This window comes from Bombina bombina, chromosome 6 (assembly GCF_027579735.1).
Source record: "Bombina bombina isolate aBomBom1 chromosome 6, aBomBom1.pri, whole genome shotgun sequence".
NCBI classification, from domain to species: Eukaryota; Metazoa; Chordata; class Amphibia; order Anura; family Bombinatoridae; genus Bombina; species Bombina bombina.
This window is the reverse complement of record NC_069504.1, coordinates 528,002,714-528,023,163: the sequence shown is the minus strand read 5'-3', so window position 1 is coordinate 528,023,163 and position 20,450 is coordinate 528,002,714. Positions and strand designations below refer to the sequence as shown.

Sequence of the window (20,450 nt, the reverse complement as noted above, 5' to 3'; positions counted from 1 at the left end):
AAAATATATATATATTATTATACTTTATTTATGAAGTGCCAACATATTCCGCCGCACTGTCCATGGATGCAATTCATTTAAATAAAACAATGATATAAAACTTGTAAGACAGGACAGAATTTACAAACGCATACAGAAGGAATTGAGGGCCCTATTCCTGTGGGAACTTACAATCTAGAAGGGTAGGAGGCTGAGAAACAGGAGGTGAGGACTGCAAGATTGAGAAAGATGTTAATGCAGAGTTAGATGAGGGAAATGTTAGGTAAGTGAAATTAATTTATTGAGTTGGGTGGTAGGCTTCCCTGAACAGAAAAGTCTTCAGGAAGCATTTACAGGAAGGAAGATTAGGGCAACGCCTGACCGTACGGGAGAGAGTGTTCCAGAGGGTAGGTGCTGCACGACAGAAGTCCTGCAGTCTAGCATGAGAAGAGGTGATAGTCGCGGATGCAAGGAGCAGGTCATTGTTGGATCTTAGTGGGCGGACTGGAGTGTACTTGTTGATTAGAAAGGATAGGTAGAGGGGAGCGGTGTTGGTGAGAGCTTTGTATGCAAGGGTGAGAATTTTTTTATATATGTATGTGTATATTTATATTTAAATATATATGTATGTGTATATTTATATACAAAGTAATAGTCTTTCATTTCAATGCTATGTGCACAGATACTTAAAGAATATACTTATATATAAACATACAACAGGCACGGTACATACAACTCACGGTTTCTTCATACATGTACCCAGGGTGCTTCCACGATATAGATATAACATGTCAAAGAAGGATGCACTCGCCAGGAATTTTTTCTTGTTACCATTTAATGTAACATTTCGGGGTATCGCCCCCTTCGTCAGACACAAAATAACAATTTGTTATTTTGCATGTCTGATGAAGGGGGTGATACCAGTAGATCTGAGAGTGAGTGCTAACCAGTAGGTCACAAGACTTTAGTGTGATTTAGCATTTCCCTCTCAGCCAGTAGTGACAGCATATTCTGCACTGCTATGGTGGCCTCAATTAATTAAAATAAAGGTGATTCAGCAAAAGAACATTTTACCTGTGTTAAAGATTAATTTTACATGAAAGCTCAGATTTAGTATTTTTCTCCTCTAGTGCTTAGTTTATTTATGAATTCTCAAGCATAGAAAACATGATACCTTTTAACTTCCATAAGGCAGGGAGAGTCCACAACTTCATTCCTTACTGTTGGGAAATACAACACCTGGCCACCAGGAGGAGGCAGACACACCCCAGCCAAAGGCTTTTATATCCCTCCTACTTCCCCTATCCCCCAGTCATTCTTTTCCTTTCGTCACTATTGGAGGTGGCAAGGAAGTGTTAGAAGATTTGGATAGCCCTGTATGGGTATGTTCCCTTCGAGAAAGGACTGACGTTTTAAGTAATCATGTCAACCTTACAGTGAGACTATTGATGAGTCTGGAGATGCAGGGATAGTTTTTCTGCAAACTCATCCAGACTGTTGCTAACAGCTCCTGAGCAATCAGTGTTGACGAGTTTCACTGCTTGCTGCTACACACTCAAGTACATGTCAGAAGCGCTGCTGCAAGACTGTCACACTTGAGAAGCTGTGCCTGTTCCACAGCATGGATCCTGGAGGGTAAGACAGTTTTTTTATATATACATTATAAAACGCTATACAGGGTCACAGTGTGGCTTCTTTATACCTTGGTAGGATCAAGGGTTAATATCTCCTTTCAGGGAGATTATTTGAACAGTTTGGGAATTTATATCTGCTTAATGTGAGAGTTTGTTTAGGCTCATAGGCAGGTTTCACTTTTGTTTTTGAAGTGTTGCATAGCTCATAATAGCTTGGTGCCCTTTTTCATAGCAGGGGAAGTCCTGTCTTACATACCACGTGACCGGGTGCGGTCTCTTTTAATTAAGATCTTGCTGCAGTCATCATTCCTGAGGAGAGCGTTTTCATTGTTTGCTGCCTGGGTCTAGGAGGTGGTGAGTGCCCCAGCCATTGGGAGTATTAAGGTGCCGTTTTTTTAAATAAAAGCGTTTTTCTGATTGCCCTTCTGTGGGTATATACTAAGCTATAGAGGACTCTGATAGAAGGTTCCACTCCTTCTGTACTGATTAATAATTCCTGTTTATAGTGTGAGGAGGCTGTAGTTTGCCCGCCTGCTCAACTGTTCTAAAGTCTAAGAAGGGAGACAAGCCTTCTAATACTCATAGCGCTATTAGCCCTTCTGAGCCGTCTACTTCTCAGGAATCTGGGTCCCGAGAAATGACTACCCGCTCGACATGCAGTTCCCTGCGACTCAACTAATCCTCCATCTGGAGAGGGCTTTTTTCCAGCGGACTTTACTGCGCAGTTACAATCGGCGGTGTCTGTGGCCCTGAGTGCCTTACCTCACTCTAACAAACGCAAGAGAAACGTTAAACTTAGTTCTCGTCTACTTCTAAAGAATTATTCCCAGTTCCTGACTCTCAATTAGATTTGTGGGGCTCCATCCCGAAGGTGGATGGCTCTATCTCCATGCTGGCTAAGCATACTACTCTCCTTCTGGAGGATAGGCCTTTTTTTTAGAGAACCTTTGGTTAAAAAAAATTGGAAACTTTTCTGAGGAAGATGTTTCAACATACAGGGGTTTTTTTCAACCAGCGGCAGCTGTAGCCGCAGTTGCTGGAGCAGCTACCTACTGGTGCGACACTCTGTCAGAGCTCATTGAGGTGGAGACTCCCCTCAAGGATATTCAGGAGAGAATTAAAGCACTGAGAATTGCTAACTCCTTCATCTGTGACGCAAATATGCAGATTATTCACTTAAATGCAAAGGCTGTTGGCTTTGCGGTTTTAGCCCGCCGGGCTCTCTGGTTGAAGTCTTGGTCTGCGGATATGACTTCTAAATCCAGACTCATTTCTCTTCCTTTCAAGGTGGAAGATTTTATTCAGTCCAGTGCTAGACTCCGTTATCTCTAAGGTTACCGGAGGGAAAGGTGCCTTCCTACTGCAAGATAAGAATAGGCCTAAGGGACGGCAACTGTGTAATTTTCGTTCCTTTTGCGCTGACAAGTCATGACAACAGCAGTCCTCTTCCAAGTCCTAGCAGCCCAAGAGTACTTGGAAGCCGGCTCACTCCTGGAATAAGTCCAAACAGACTAAGAACAAGTCGGCATGAAGGGGTGACCCCACGATCCGGGATCAGATCAAGTAGGGGACAGACTGTCTGTCTCTTTTTTCAGATGCTTGGTTCCAGGATGTACAGAATCCTTGGGTCCTGGAGGTTGTATCTCAAGGATACAAGATAGGATTCAAGTCTCATCTGCCCAGGGGCAGATTCCTACTCTCCAGTCTTTCAACAAGACCAGAAAAGAGGGCTGCCTTCTTAGGTTGCGTACGGGATCTCTCCTCTCTAGGAGTAATTGTCCCGGTACCCACAGCAGAAACAGGTTTGGGGTTTTATTCAAATCTTTTTGTGGTTCCAAAGAAGGAGGGAACTTTTTGTCCAATTCTGGACCTAAAGTGCCTAAACAAGTTTCTGAGTGTTCCCTTTTTCAAAATGAGGACAATACGGTCAATCCTTCCTCTGGTTCAGGAAGGACAGTTTATGACCACAATAGACCTGAAGGATGCATACCTTCACGTCCCGATACACAGGGATCATTTTCAGTTCCTGATGTTTGCTTTTCTGGACCAGCACTTCCAGTTCATAGCTCATCCATTTGGCCTAGCTACTGCTCAAAGGATATTTACAAAGGTTCTGGGAGCTCTTCTAGCCGTTGCCAGAACATGAGGTATTGCAATAGCGCCTTACCTGGATGATATCTTGGTACAGGCACCATCTTTTCGTCTAGCAAAACAACATTCGAAGTCCTTCTCAATCTTCTTCGATCACATGGATGGAAGATAAACTTGGAAAAAGAGTTCTCTTACTCAAAGTACAAGGGGGAATTTCCTGGGAACTATAATAGACTCCATATCCATGAAAATATTCCTCACAGATCTGTATGTCTTGTATAGAGGTAATCGGACTCATGGTGTCCTGCATGGACATCATTCCTTTTGCCAGATTCTATCTCAGACCCTTACAACTATGCATGCTGAGACAATGGAATGGCAACCATTCAGATCTGTTTTTTTTTTTTTCCTCCAAACAAGCTTTATTTTATTATCGTGAAAGTAGCAATACAGGACCAAACAACAACATATACATTACAGAAGAAGAAAAAAGAAAAGAATTGAAAATTGCAGCATTTTATGTATGTAAAATGGGGGGGGGGGTATTAGTTTGATTTTAAGGAATGTAGTAGAGTTATCACCAAATACAGAGCTCTCTCAGAATCCACGGCCCTCCCATGCTAGTGTCATAAGTTCATGCGTAACTATTTTGTCTGTTTTCAGATAGTGGTACCTTTCCAGCTGTAGCAGGTCCCTGACCCCAGCCCCCCCACTCTCCTATGCTCGGGGTAGCTTGCTTTTTCCAGTACTTAGGTATAAGACCCTTTGCGCTATTGAGCATTAATAGGAGGAGCGAGCATTCGGCCTCTCCAGATACTTTGGGCAACGCCCAATATAACAAATGTTTGGAATCTGGTATTATATAAATTTTCAGAATCCCTCTCATTTCTGCATACACATCATCCCAGAAGGTGTGTATCCATGGACAAGTCCACCAGATATGTATGAAAGTGCCCTCTTCTCCACAGCCTCTCCAGCATTCCCCATCAACACCGGGATAGATCCGCCTAAGTCTCCCGGGGGTCAAATACCACCTGCTAAGGAACTTGTAATGCATCTCCTGTAGTTTTGCTGATACTGACGCTTTTTTTGTTTTTTGTAATATCTTTAACCAGTCTATTTCCTCTAGTTCCTGTCCTAGGTCTCTGTGCCATGCATGTATGTAAGTCGGGAGAATCTTATCACCTGCTCCGAAGAGGAGTTTGTATAGTAAAGATATCAGGTGACCTGGGGTCTGGGCAGCCGTGCACAAACTCTCAAAAGGTGTTTTTTGTCTGTGCATCAACGGTTTGTCCTTATGAGACTTATAGTAATGGATGACCTGTGCTGTGCGATACCACAATGTGAACGTCCGGTTGTCCCATTCAGCCAGCTCCACTTGCGGTTTAATTTTGCCTTGGCTGAAAATGTTGGCTATATTTGTGTCTGCCAAGGGATATGGGTTTTTAGCTATGCTTGGCACATTTTCTATGCCTATACTATTCAGATCTGTTTTAACAGATCATGCTGGACATCTTGTCGAGAGACTCGCTCTCCTGGTGGCTCTGTCCAGATCATCTGTCCCAAGGCACGTGCTTTTTGAAACCGTTCTGGCAGATTGTGACTACAGACGCAAGCCTTTCCTGCAGGGGAGCCGTTTGGGGTGCCAAGAAGGCACAAGGTCTGTAGACTCGGGAGGAGTCCTCCCTTCTGATCAATATTTTGGAACCCCGGGCAATCTTCAATGCCTTTAATGCTTGGCCCCTTCTGGGTTCGTCCTAGTTTACCAGATTCCAATCAGACAATATAACCTTGATTGCTTATATCACCCACCAAGGGGGGACGAGAAGTTCCTTGGCTATTAGAGAAGTATCTCCGATACTAGAGTGCACTGAGACTCACAAATGTATGCTGCCATCGATCCACATTCCGGGTGTGGACAGCTGGTAAGCGGACTTCCTCAGCAGGCAATCCTTTAACCCAGGGGAATATCCCCAAGATGTTTTCAGAGATATGCAGCGAGTGGGGGACGCCGGAGATGGATCTCATGAAATCCCGTCTCAATACCAAGCTTCCCAGGTACGGGTCGAGGAATCCTCATGCGGAACTGATAGATGCCCTATCAGTATCATGGAGGTTCAGACTCGTATATCTTTTTTTCCTCCATTACTGCTTCTCCCTCGTGTGGTGGCTCGCATCAAGCAGGAGCGAGCGTCTGTGATTCTGATTGCTCTGTCATCTCCTCAGTGGAGGTTACCTTGTCGCAGAGATCTGCTGATCCCTTCGTTCATCAAAAATCTAGATTCTCTGAGGCTGACTGCGTGGAGATTGAACGCTTAGTCTTAGCCAAGAGTGGGTTTTCTGAGAGTGTTATCGGCACTCTGGTTCAAGCTCGTAAGCCAGTTACTTGTCATATCTACCATAAGGTGTTGAGGACTTGTTTTTACTGGTGTGAAGAACGTGGCTTTTCCTGGCATAAGGTTAAGGTTGCCAGAACTTTAGCTTTTCTCCAGGATGGAATGGAGAAGGGTGTATCTTCTAGTTCCCTGAAGGGACAGATATCGGCCCTGTCGGTGTTACTGCACAAAATATGCCGAATGTGCAGTACTTTAAGGCTCCGGCTAGGATTAGACCCGTGTTCAGATCTGGGGCTCTGTTTTGTTGCCTCAATCTTGTTCTTAGTTTTTGTCTTGGAAGGTTCTTTTTTTTGTTTGCTATTGCTTCTGCATGCAGAGTTTCTGAGATTTCTGCTTTGCAATGTGATCCCCCCTTATCTGGTTTTTCATGTTGATAAGGCAGTTTTACGCACTAAACTAGGGTTCCTCCCTAAGGTGGTGTTGAATCGTAACATTAATCAAGAAATTGTTGTTCCTTCCTTGTGTCCTAATCCTTCCTTCTTCAGCGAAGGAACGTTTGCTTCACAATCTAGATGTGGTTCATGCCTTGAAGTTCTATCTTCAGGCTACTAAGGGGTTCAAACAATCTTCCTCTTTGTTTGTCATCTATGCGGGGAAGCGTAAGAGACAGAAGGCTACTACAACTTCTCTATTTTTCTGGTTGAGGAGTGTCATCCACTTAGCTTATGAGACAGCGGGATAACAGCCTCCTGAGAGGATAACTGCTCATTCCACTAGAGCAGTGGCTTCCTCTTGGGCTTTTAAGAACAAAGCCTCAATGAATCAGATTTGTAAGGCGGCTACCTTGTCATCCTTACACACTTTTTCTAAATTTTACAAGTTTGATGTGTTTGCTTCGGCTGAAGCAGCTTTTGGGAGAAAGGTTTTGCAGGCTGTGGTGCCCTCAGAATGTGGTCCGCCTCTTTTTTTTCTGTTCCCTCCCGTTAATTATTCAGTGTCCTCTGGAGCTTGGGTATAGTTTTCCCAACAGTAAGGAATGAAGTTGTGGACTCTACCTGCTTTATGGAAGGAAAAACGACCCCACCCGTAATTTATTTATCTGATGGGCAGCTCCCTTTTTATATTATTTTTTCTGGCGCGTTTTATACCCTGATGTTTCTCCTTGTTCCCTCGGCTGAATGACTGGGGGATAGGGGAAGTGGGAGGGATATTTAAGCCTTTGGATGGGGTGTCTTTGCTTCTTCCTGGTGGCCAGGGGTTGTATTTCCCAACAGTAAGGAATGAAGTCGTGGACTCTCCCTGCCAGGAAGGAAAGGATTTTATCTGGTAAGCATAAATTATGTTTTTTACTCAGAGCTATCTCTGAATTGAACCGCGGTATGAGAGCCTCACAAGAGAATTAGATTTTAGATAAGAAAAATATTTATCCCTGAATTTCTGCTTACCCCCCCGTCATTATATAAACAATTTGTGTATTTGGAAGAGATCTATGGCAGAAGTGGAGGAAATTGTATCTTATCTGAACAAAGAATGACATAGGTCTGGAATTCACATTCAAATGAGATTATGTATTAAGACTTAAGGGCAATTCAATCAGTACACCTATAGAAAGTAGTCTCTTTTGTAAACCCATAAATGGCAAACACTTCAATATGCTAAAAGTTCTCATCCTTAAAATACTGGCTTTGGTCTTATTAAAGGAGAATTTATCAGACTATGACATAATTGTACAGAGCTCTGTGTTTTGAAAGAGGAGATTGTTAATCTAACAAATAGACTTTTGGAACGGGGTTACAAATCAGATTTAATACAAAGAGCCCTGTCTCAGGTGGAAATTGTGGATAGACCAACTTTACTTCTAGATTGCCCATCCAAGGAAAAGAAAGAAGATAAATTTACCTTTTTTGTACCCCCTTTAGCAACCAATATGGGGAGATAATGAAGATTAAAAAGATCCTAGCAATTTTATTGGGGGATGATGTATAAATGCCCGTTGTGAAAAAAGTTTGTTGTTTTTTTTCCAGGCAGAACAGAACCTTGGGGAATTATTTTGCCACAGAGCATGGTTAAATCTAAACAAAAGTTTGGCAGTTAGTTACAATGTAAAAACCACTATAGATGTGGCACCACTAACTGTGACCATGCTTTGGTGACAAAACAATTTCAGTCCACGGTTACACAAAAAGTTTGACCTGGATTGTTGCACTAATTGTAAAACTGATCATGTTGTTTACTTGATTACTTGTGTGCACTGTAATTTGCAATATGTTGGCATGACCACACCGGGAAGCACAGGTGCATATCAGGGAGAACCTTAGTGACATTGCTTCAATCAACCCAAGCTGCACATTTTATAGGGAAACATGACATTCAGGCGGTGGCAGAGATTTACTTCAGGAAATATATATATATATATATATATATATATATATATATATATATATATATATATATATATATATATATATATATATATATATATATATATATATATATGTATATATGTAGCCGGTGGCCTAGCACTCCATCCACAATTGTGTACCCACAGCCTGGGTGCTATCCTCAGATTAGTATGTAGAATAGTCTTGTTGTTGGAGGACACTCACAGGACTTATTGAGAACATGAATATACAATTTAATTTTCACATTAATAACATGTCAACGTTTCGACCCATTTAGGGGCCTTCTTCAAGACAATTTTCATCTGAAAAACAAAAACAAAATATACGGGCATAAACTAAACAACCAAACTATAAATGATAATGAAAATACACCAATGACAACCCTCCACCATAGACAGCAGCTACTAACCACCACAAAGAAAAGATATCCTAGCCCAATATTGGGCTCACCACTTAAAAGAATGAATCAATGATCACAAAACCAACACTTACTATGTATGAAACTACATAAGCCACTACCCTCACAGAAAGGAGTCTAATGCTGGAATACACTTCATAACCAACTATCTAAATAAACACCAATATGTCCCATACTTAATGAATCAACAGCCGTTAGGCCATAAGTCAGTGGAGACAATGTTTCCCTGTTTCATAAAGCACCAATGTCCAGCCAACAGAAGTATAATTATACACCGCAACCGTAGGTGCCATCATAAGCCCAAGGCACAGTGTACAGCAATCGCCCAATTTAAATAATCACAGTGTACTCAGTATAAGGATTACTATAACCCCCTCAGACACGAAGGACCCACATACTATCATGGCATACTCACATAAAATATTTGCAACAGGAAGAAGCATTTATAAAAAGCATGGCAGCAGCCATTAACATTTACCGTTATTAGTGCACGCAGCACATCGTACATCACCGTACAACGCTGGGCTCCCAGTCCGAGTCAAGAGATCGGAGATACCGGAAGTAGAAACTGTAGAGGAAATCCCAAGATGACTAACCAATCACAGGGGCGCAACCACGCACACCCACAATCACGGAACGGCACCGAGCACGCCTTCCATACAGAAGCCCTGGTGGAGTGGTCTTGAACCAGGCGATAAATAAATTGGCATACGAGGGGGCTAGACTGGACCCCATGGCCCTGCCAGCTAACTGGAGGTAGAAACTATTCTCAAACCTAAAGTAGTTATGGGTCAAACACAACCAATCCAGGAGTATTTCAATGGGGGGGGGGGCATATACGCATCAGAGTCACTTAAAGCTCGGCTTACTGCCTCTACACCCATATCATGAGGAATAATGGTGTAGAGGCTAATGACGTCTATGGTAACCAAAAGGCAGTGTGCCGGAAACCGTCTGTCATGGAGTAGATTGATTAACTGAATGGAATCCTGCAAAAAGGCTTTAGTATCCCTTACGACCTCTTGTAAGTGGAAATCGATATACTTAGCCAAGTTTTGGATGAGAGACCCCACAGCAGAAACGATGGGGCGGCCAGGCGGATTAGTTAGATCTTTAGGGATTGTATAAATGATGGGATGTCTGGGATGTTCCGCCTCAAGAAAATCAAAGAGAGATTGCTCAATGTGACCACTATTTAAAGCAAACGTCAGAATGTCCTCCAACTTCCTCTTAAACACAGGTGTCTGGTTTAATGACAATTTTTTGTAGGTGTTTGCGTCGTCTAGCTGTTGTAGCAATTCCTTCCTGTAATACTGGTAATCCAATACAATAATTGCACTCCCCCTTATCCGCCGGCCTAATGTTGATGGTATCATCTTTCTTTAACCTTTTGTAGAGCCGCCCATTCTTGGTTATTGAGATTTGTTCTTTGTTTCTCCATGGCAGCAAGTTCATTACTAATTTCTCTGGAACAAACTTTAGTAAAGGTCTTTATAGTCGGATGAGGGTTTTTAGGTTCAAAACCAGATTTCGCAGTGAATCTTCCGTCACCCATTAGCGATGGGGGACCTTTAAAATGATCTTTTAGCTTAAGCGTCCTCTGTAATCGATGCACATCAACAAGGCTATTAAAGGGCTCTACCCTTGGAGTGGGGACATAACTTAAGCCCTTAATAAATTGAGTTCATCACAGTCTAATACCCTGCTGCTGATGTTTATCACAACACTTTCTGATTTAGCTATGTTTTTCACAGTTTTTTTCCACCAACCGCCTGTTCTGATGCATGCCCTGTGTCTTGTCCTGGTGGATTGTCGTTTTTAGACGGTAGCGGGGGTTTCTTTTGTGACCTTGTTTGCACCTTAGTGTGTTGTCTATAGTCAGTAATGTTAACCGAGGCCGACTCCGGATTCTCCACCACTAGTATCAATTGTGTTGACTAATGGTGTAGGTCTACGATCATTTCTCCTTCGTCTAAAGGTAGGATTTTTTCCTGATATATTTCCACCGTGGTAATTTTCTTATTTTTAAAATGTATTAAATCCTTTCGATATTTGTCAATCTGGGTGGATAGTTTATTCAGCCAGTCCTCACTACTGTCATTCTTCAAGACGTGTTCCTTCTCCCTCTGTGTGGTGTCCAATTCTTCTTCACCAACTTCTTAAGTCTCGTGACCTCTATGACCAGTAGTATCCAATTGAAGGAGCATTTATTAGCTATCTGGCATTAGCTATCTGGCACCATTTGCGACAAAACTCGTTGTTGCTTCTACCTATGGTTGGAGAGTTCCTGACTCTGAATCCCCGAGGTATCATTTTTCTCTTGAAATAATCGGTGAAGTAATTGGCATGGAGCCTATAGTCAACCTCCTTCCTTTTCAAATTCAGTAATTTATAGTATTGGTATGATAATAGGTTGAATTCTATCCTAGTATAGTTTTATGATTTTGTGACCGTGTGGGTGATACTGTCTATGACTGAACTATGGGTGGTCCCTGCATATAGTTGGAAGGTGGATTGAGGTCCACTTAGTGGCATCATTATGGTGACCACTTAGCTGTTAATCCCACACAAGGTGGTAACATGTTTGTTCAGATGGCACATTCATGTATATTGTGTACAGTGGGGGTTGTCCCCGGGTAATTAAATTAGTTGAATAGTCCCTTTTTGTTATTTTGTGTGATTATGAAAGTGGGCACTGCCAGTGAAGTCTGACTAAGGTAATTGTGCGAGTAAACCATATTTTCATCCCTTGTACACTGAACTATGGCCTTGTGGTACGGTAGGGTCTTATGAATTTTCTTTCCCCAGATATGGTTTGATATCTCTTGATACCCTTTTTGTAAGTCTGCTGCCGTATGTGTTGGTAAATGCAAAGACTATGGGGGGTAGTTATCAAGCCGTCAACCTCAAATACGCTGGAATTCCGCAGCGTATTTGTGGCGAGGCTGATTCGCCTTAGTTATCAAAGGCTACAGACCGGCAAAAGTAGAATTTTGTGACGTAAACCGCGATCCGCCGGACTCAGTCCGACACAGATCGATTCTTACGTCACTACAGATGTTCCGCACACAAGTGCGGCACAATCTGACTACTTTTGCTAGTTATCAAAAAACTAGCAGGTACGCTCGGCACTTTTCCGGCCCAGCGTACCTGGTTTTCAAACCGCCACCCTGGAGGCGGCGGATCCCATAGGAATCAATGGGAGTCTGACCATAGCGAAAGTACAAGTTCGCTGCTGCCAGACATCCCATTGATTCCTATGGGAGATGTCTGCACCTAACACCCTAACATGTACCCCGAGTCTAAACACCACTAATCTGTCCCCCCTACACCGCCGCAACTAAATAAAGTTATTACCCCCTAAACCGCCGCTCCCGGAGCCCACCGCCACCTACATTATACCTAGTAACCCCTATCCTGCCCCCCACTACACCTGCCGCCACTGTAATAAAAAAAGTCTAACACTAACCCTAACACCCCCCTAACTTAAATATTAATTAAATAAATCTAAATAATATTTCTATTATTAACTAAGTTAATCCTATTTAAAACTAAATACTTACCTTTAAAATAAACCCTAATACAGCTACAATATAAATAATAATTATATTGTAGCTATCTTAGGATTTATTTTTATTTTACAGGCAACTTTCAATTTATTTTAACTAGGTACAATAGCTATTAAATAGTTATTAACTATTTAATAGCTTACCTAGCTAAAATAAAGAGAAATTTACCTGTAAACTAAAAACTAACCTAAGTTACAATTACACCTAACACTACACTATACTTTAATAAATTATTCCTATTTAAAATAAATACTTACCTGTTAAATAAACCCTAAGATAGCTACAATATAATTAATAATTACATTGTAGCTATCTTAGGATTTATATTTATTTTACAGGTAACTTGGTATTTATTTTAGCTAGTTAGAATAGTTATTAAATAGTTATTAACTATTTAATAACTACCTAGCTAAAAGAAATACAAAATTACCTGTAAAATAAATCCTAACCTAAGTTACAATTAAAATTAACACTACACTATCATTAAATTAAGTTAAAAAAAAAAAAAAAATAAGTTACAAACATTTAAATAAAATATCTACAATTACCTACAATTAAACCTAACACTACACTATCAATACATTAATTAAATACAATATCTACAAATAACTACAATGAAATAAACTAACTAAAGTACAAAAAATAAAAAAGAACTAAGTTACAAAAAATAAAAAAATATTTACAAACATAAGGAAAATCTTACAACGATTTTAAACTAATTACACCTACTCTAAGCCCCCTAATAAAATAACAAAGCCCCCCAATGCCCTACCCTATTCTAAATTACTAAAGTTCAAAGCTCTTTTACCTTACCAGCCCTGAACAGGGCCCTTTGCGGGGCATGCCCCAAGAAGTTCAGCTCTTTTGCCTGTAAAAAAACACATACAATACCCCCCCCTCCAACATTACAACCCACCACCCACATACCCCTAATCTAACCCAAACCCCCCTTAAATAAACCTAACACTAAGCCCCTGAAGATCATCCTACCTTGTCTTCACCATACCAGGTTCACCGATCCGTCCTGGCTCCAAAATCTTCATCCAACCCAAGCGGGGGCTGGCGATCCATCATCCGGTGGCTGAAGAGGTCCAGAAGAGGCTCCAAAGTCTTCATCCTATCCGGGAAGAAGAGTAGATCCGGACCGGCAACCATCATCTTCCAAGCGGCATCTTCTATCTTCATCCGATGAGGACCGGCTCCATCCTGAAGACCTCCACCGCGGACCCATCTTCATCCGGCGACGTCCAACTGAAGAATGATGGTTCCTTTAAGGGACGTCATCCAAGATGGCGTCCCTCGAATTCCGATTGGCTGATAGGACTCTATCAGCCAATCGGAATTAAGGTAGGAATATTCTGATTGGCCAATCAGAATCAAGTTCTGAACTTGATTCTGATTGGCTGATATTCCTACCTTAATTCCGATTGGCTGATAGAATCCTATCAGCCAATCGGAATTCGAGGGACGCCATCTTGGATGACGTCATTTAAAGGAACCATCATTCTTCAGTTGGACGTCGCTGGATGAAGATGGGTCCGTGGTGGAGGTCTTCAGGATGGAGCCGGTCCTCATCGGATGAAGATAGAAGATGCCGCTTGGAAGATGATGGTTGCCGGTCCGGATCTACTCTTCTTCCCGGATAGGATGAAGACTTTGGAGCCTTTTCTGGACCTCTTCAGCCGCCGGATGATGGATCGCCAGCCCCCGCTTGGGTTGGATGAAGATTTTGGAGCCAGGACGGATCGGTGAACCTGGTATGGTGAAGACAAGGTAGGATGATCTTCAGGGGCTTAGTGTTAGGTTTATTTAAGGGGGGTTTGGGTTAGATTAGGGGTATGTGGGTGGTGGGTTGTAATGTTGGGGGGGGGGGTATTGTATGGTTTTTTTTTACAGGCAAAAGAGCTGAATTCTTTGGGGCATGCCCCGCAAAGGGCCCTGTTCAGGGCTGGTAAGGTAAAAGAGCTTTGAACTTTAGTAATTTAGAATAGGGTAGGGCATTTTTTATTTTGGGGGGCTTTGTTATTTTATTAGGGGGCTTAGAGCAGGTGTAATTAGTTTAAAATTGTTGTAAGATTTTCCTTATGTTAGTAAATATTTTTTTATTTTTTGTAACTTAGTTCTTTTTTATTTTTTGTACTTTAGTTGGTTTATTTCATTGTAGTTATTTGTAGGTATTGTATTTAATTTATTTATTGATAGTGTAGTGTTAGGTTTAATTGTAGGTAATTGTAGGTATTTTATTTAATTAATTTATTGATAGTGTAGTGTTAGGTTTAATTGTAACTTAGGTTAGGATTTATTTTACAGGTAAATTTGTAATTATTTTAACTGTTTTAGCTATTAAATAGTTCTTAACTATTTAATAGCTATTGTACCTGGTTAAAATAAATACAAAGTTACCTGTAAAATAAATATTAATCCTAAAATAGCTATAATATAATTATATTATATGTTGTAGCTATATTAGGATTTATTTTACAGGTAAGTATTTATCTTTAAATAGGAATAATTTATTTAATAAGAGTTAATTAATTTCGTTAGATTAAAATTATATTTAACTTAGGGGGGTGTTAGTGTTAGGGTTAGACTTAGCTTTAGGGGTTAATACATTTATTAGAATAGCGGCGAGATTCGGTCGGCAGATTAGGGGTTAATAATTGAAGTTAGGTGTCGGCGATGTTAGGGAGGGCAGGTTAGGGGTTAATAAATATAATATAGGGGTCGGCGGTGTTAGGGGCAGCAGATTAGGGGTACATAGCTATAATGTAGCTGGCGGCGGCGTGCGGACGGCAGATTAGGGGTTAATAAGTGTAGGTAGCTGGCGGCGACGTTGTGGGGGGCAGATTAGGGGTTAATAAATATAATATAGGGGTCGGCGGTGTTAGGGGCAGCAGATTAGGGGTACATAAGGATAACGTAGGTGGCGGTCGGCAGATTAGGGGTTAAAAAATTTGCGGCGATGTGGGGGGGCCTCGGTTTAGGGGTACATAGGTAGTTTATGGGTGTTGGTGTACTTTAGAGTACAGTAGTTAAGAGCTTTATGAACCGGTGTTAGCCCAGAAAGCTCTTAACTACTGACTTTTTTCTGCGGCTGGAGTTTTGTCGTTAGAATTCTAACGCTCACTTCAGCCACGACTCTAAATACCGGAGTTAGAAAAATCCCATTGAAAAGATAGGATACGCAATTGACGTAAGGGGATCTGCGGTATGGAAAAGTCGCGGCTGAAAAGTGAGCGTTAGACCCTTTTTTGAGTGACTCCAAATACCGGAGGTAGCCTAAAACCAGCGTTAGGAGCCTCTAACGCTGGTTTTCACGGCTACCGCCAAACTCCAAATCTAGGCCCTAGTTAATAAGAGAAATATTATTTAGATTTATTTAATTAATATTTAAGTTAGGGGGGTGTTAGGGTTAGTGTTAGACTTAGGTTTAGGGGTTAATAATTTTATTACAGTGGCGGCGGTGTAGTGGGGGGCAGGATAGGGGTTAATAAATGTATTATAGGTGGCGACGGTGTAGGGGGGGCAGGATAGGGGTTAATAAATTTATTATAGGTGGCGACGGTGTAGGGGGGGCAGGATAGGGGTTAATAAATTTAATATAGGTTGCGGCGGGTTCAGGGAGCGGCGGTTTAGGGGTTAAACTATTTATTTGTGGCGAGGTGCGGGATCAGCAGGATAGGGGTTAATAACTTTATTGTAGAGGGCAACGGTATAGGGGGGGGCAGGATAGGGGTTACTAGGTATAATGTAGGTGGCAGCGGTGTCCGGGAGCGGCGGTTTAGGGGTTAATACATTTATAAGACTTGCGGCGGGGTCTAGGAGCGGCGGTTTAGGGGTTAGTAACTTTATTTAGTTGCGGGGGGCGCCGGTATAGGGGGTAGAACAGTGTAGTTTAGTGTGAGTGCTTAGTGACAGGCTAGCAAGAAAGCTGTCAAACAGCCGAAGAGCAGCGAGTTCGGATTTGTGATAACTCTCACAGTCCGCTGCTCATCGCCCCGTACTTGGTGCGTGGCTTTTTGACAGCTTTACTTGATAACTTAGGCAAATTTTTTCAGGTCCGCGGCGGCGATGTGAGGCGAGCTTAGGCGGGCGTATTGGGCCGGCGAAGGCAGGAAAGTTGACACGTTGATAACTACCCCCCATGTGATTGGTATGTATTTGGCAGGGATAATCTATTTACTACTAATGGCTTCTATGGTCTTTTTGGCTCCTACGTGTTCCTGTGGTCACTCCCTGGGTGATATAGTGTCGTATTTTCCGGCTATGATCCCTTATACCTTGTTTGTTGTGGGGATTTCTATTAAGTCAATTATGAGTACTCTCTGTTTTGCCGTGTTATTAGGCGTTGTGGGTTATATGACCTGATTGGTGGCAAGTGGACCGCCTTTTCCAGTGTCTATATCGCTCCTCTATATGTCTGTTGGTTATATGATCTTATATTCTATTTTGGGCCACTGTGTCCTCCCCTGTGAGCATTGCAGGTAGACCACTCCACCAGGGCTTCTGTATGGAAGGCATGCACGGTGCCGTTCCATGATTGTGGGTGTGCGTGGTTGCGCCCCTGTGATTGGTTAGTCATCTTGGGATTTCCCTACTTATCTTCTACAGTTTCTACTTCCGGTATCTCTGATTTCTTGACTGGGAGCCCGGCGCTGTATGGTGATGTACGATGTGCTGCTTGCACTAATAACGGTAAATGTTAATGGCTGCTGCCATGCTTTTTATAAATGCTTCTTCCTGTTGCAAATATTTTATGTGAGTATGCCATGATAGTATGTGGGTCTGTAGCTGTACAGTGACCCATATAAGTTGGTATTACTTTTGTGTCTGAGTGGGTTATAGTAATCCTTACAACTGAGTACACTGTCTGATTATTTCAATTGGGTGATTGCTGTACTCTGTGCCTTGGGCTTATGACGGCACCTACGGTTGCTGTGTATAATTATACTTCTGTTGGCTGCACATTGGTGTTTTATGAAACAGGGAAACATTGTCTCCACGGACTTATGGCCTAACGGCTGTTGATTCAATAAGTATAGGACATATTGGTGTTTATTTAGATAGTTGGTTATGAAGTTTATTCCAGCATTAGACTCCTTTCTGTGAGGGTAGTGGCTTATGTAGTTGCATACATAGTAAGCAAGTGTTGGTTTTGTGATCATTCTACGAGAGTGACGTGTTTATTTTTATTTTCCTTTTTTCCGTGGCTTTTAAGTGGTGAGCCCAATATTGGGCTAGGATATCTTTTCTTTGTGGTGGTTAGTAGCTGCTGTCTATGTTGGAAGGTTGTCATTAATGTATTTTCATGGTCATTTATATTCATGGAAAATTGTATATTCATGTTCTCAATAAGTCCTGTGAGTGCCCTCCAACAACAAGACTATTATATATATATATATATATATATATATATATATATATATATATATATATATATATATATATATATATATATATATATATATATTTATACACAGGTGTGACTTATGATTATAGATCTCTGACGAGCACGTAAAAATCAGAACCCTTTTTGTTTCACTTGCATGTGCTTTTAATGTTTGTTTCCATGCTTTGAATAAAACATTTTTTATTTTTTTTTCCCTCTTCCACTCGCCCTGTCTCTCTGGCTTATTTAACTGTTAATTTTCCTTTACCTTACCTCATTTCTTGCCAACATGTTTGCCTGTGTACTGTTTAAGCTCCCTTATTTTATTGGTATCTCTTTTTCGCTCTCTCTTTTTTGCTCTCACTCTTTCTTCTCTCTCTTTCTCTCTCTTTTTATCATTCTCTTGTGCCCCCCCCCCCCCCCATACCCAAACTCATTTTTTCAGATCTCGCCTGTCTGCCTCTTTCCTTGACTTAAATTTAATTTTTGTATACTTTGGTTGTTCATCAACATAAACATACACAGAACCTTTTGAATTTATATATTTGGATTGTTATATAATTCTTGCTCTAAACATTTTGTTTAAATATAGAAGTATTAATCTATATTTTAGGGAAAACTAATAATTGTTCTGTTTGTTTTTTTCCTTTTAACAGGGGTTATTGGGGAGGACCTGCACCTTACAGAAAATTACTGCATCTTGGTTTCAAGTAGCAATTTAATATGTGATAGATTATTCTGCCAGCCATAAGAATTCTATTTTCAACACTTTCCTGTTATGTTTTTTCTTTTTTAATGGAAATTGCAGTTAAATATTTGTATGCCTTGTAACAGCCACAACATTATTTTACCTTTTTAAAACAGATTCTGTTTTTAGAGAAAATGTGTTTTCAGTTATGCAGACCTATAGATCAACCAAACATATTGTCCTCCCAATCTGTAAAAGTACATATTCAATGACTAAATTTGGTGTATTAAAATGAATGCTGCTAATTTTATATAGAACATCTGAATGTATACACAACATTGTTCTTGTGTGTTTTTAAAACATTTGACTAAAGTGAATGTTACAAAAACAATTGCACATTGTAAGCAGTAAGATTATTTTTTTATTCAACAAATGTAATTGTTCTTTTATGTAAAGGATCATGTGTTTTGTAACAAACAAAGCAACTTAATAAAAAATATCACACTGCAGTTGCTTAATGCTTATTCTGAGATATACAATTGTTTATTAGTTGGGATTTTCATTTCCTGATTTATTTTCTGTGACAGGAACTAACTTTTCCACCTTAATGCAAAGGTAGAAAGTCTGTTGATAAATCAACTAATATAATCAAACTGAAAAGTATAAAAAATAATTTGAATCAAAACAGGAGATTTAAAAATTCAAATATTAAAGCATAACACTGCTACATAAAAAGAATAACAAAATATTTCACAGTCAACAAAAAAAAAATGACATAGTAAATCAAAGACTCTTTAGGAACTTGTTATTTTATGCAAACTACAATGCAGTAGTGGTACAAGTGAAAATAGAAAGCATTGTCACAACATCAGTTGGACAAAATACAAGATCCAAGTTATTCACAGTATTGCAAATTAATTCAACCATAGATAAAATGCAATCATTCATTATGTATTAAACATTACGTTCTTTTATTTTTGAGTGGTTGAAAGGTTATGTTGGACTGGCAGCTACTACAGACCCTGAGACTTTTTAGAAAATATCAGTTTGAGTTATCGTGGTGTAATTGTTTTCCTGTATAATCATATGAGAATTTTTACACCGTGTTACTGCAGAAACAACCAAATTACAATTTGGCAGGGAGATAGTTAGAGGGGAAGAAAGGTTTCAGAGTGACGCTTGTGCACTCAACTAGAAATGTTCTGCACATGACATGCATATGTTGTTTTCTTTCATGTAATTGGCAAGAGTCCATGAGCTAGTGACATATGGGATATACAATCCTACCAGGAGGGGCAAAGTTTCCCAAACCTCAAAATGCCTATAAATACACCCCTCACCACACCCACAATTCAGTTTTACAAACTTTGCCTCCTATGGAGGTGGTGAAGTAAGTTTGTGCTAGATTCTACGTTGATATGCGCTTCTCAGCATTATTGAAGCCCGATTCCTCTCATAGTACAGCGAATGTCAGAGGGACGTGAAGGGAGTATCACTTATTGAATACGATGATTTCCCTAACGGGGGTCTATTTCATGGGTTCTCTGTTATCGGTCGTAGAGATTCATCTCCTACCTCCCTTTTCAGATCGACGATATACTCTCAAATTACCATTACCTCTACTGATAACTGTTTCTGTACTGGTTTGGCTATCTGCTATATGTGGATGGGTGTCTTTTGGTAAGTATGCTTTTTATTACTTAAGGCACCCCAGCTATGGTTTGGCACATTATGCATTTATATAAAGTTCTAAATATATGTATTGTACTTATATTTGCCATGAGTCAGGTTCATGTATTTCCTTCTGCAGACTGTCAGTTTAATATTTGGGGAATATAAACATCCTTTTAAAAATGAAATTTATTTCTTACCTGGGGTTTAGTCTTTTTTTCAATTGACTACTTCTTACAAATTGCGGGCGGTATTAGGCCCGCGGGTGCGACA

General features: G+C 40.6%; 1 protein-coding gene across 3 annotated transcripts in view; it reads left to right on the top strand.

The window, feature by feature from the left end:
• The window catches only part of SQOR (sulfide quinone oxidoreductase), a 193,578-nt gene extending 174,563 nt beyond the window's left edge, over nt 1-19,015 (top strand). For all 3 annotated transcript variants that reach the window (XM_053717446.1, XM_053717445.1, XM_053717444.1), the window contains exon 10: nt 18,475-19,015. In XM_053717446.1, coding sequence (XP_053573421.1) covers nt 18,475-18,532 — 58 coding nt within the window. In that variant the 3' untranslated portion in view covers nt 18,533-19,015. The remainder of the gene's footprint in view (nt 1-18,474) is intronic.
• Nucleotides 19,016-20,450: the final 1,435 nt, after the last annotated feature.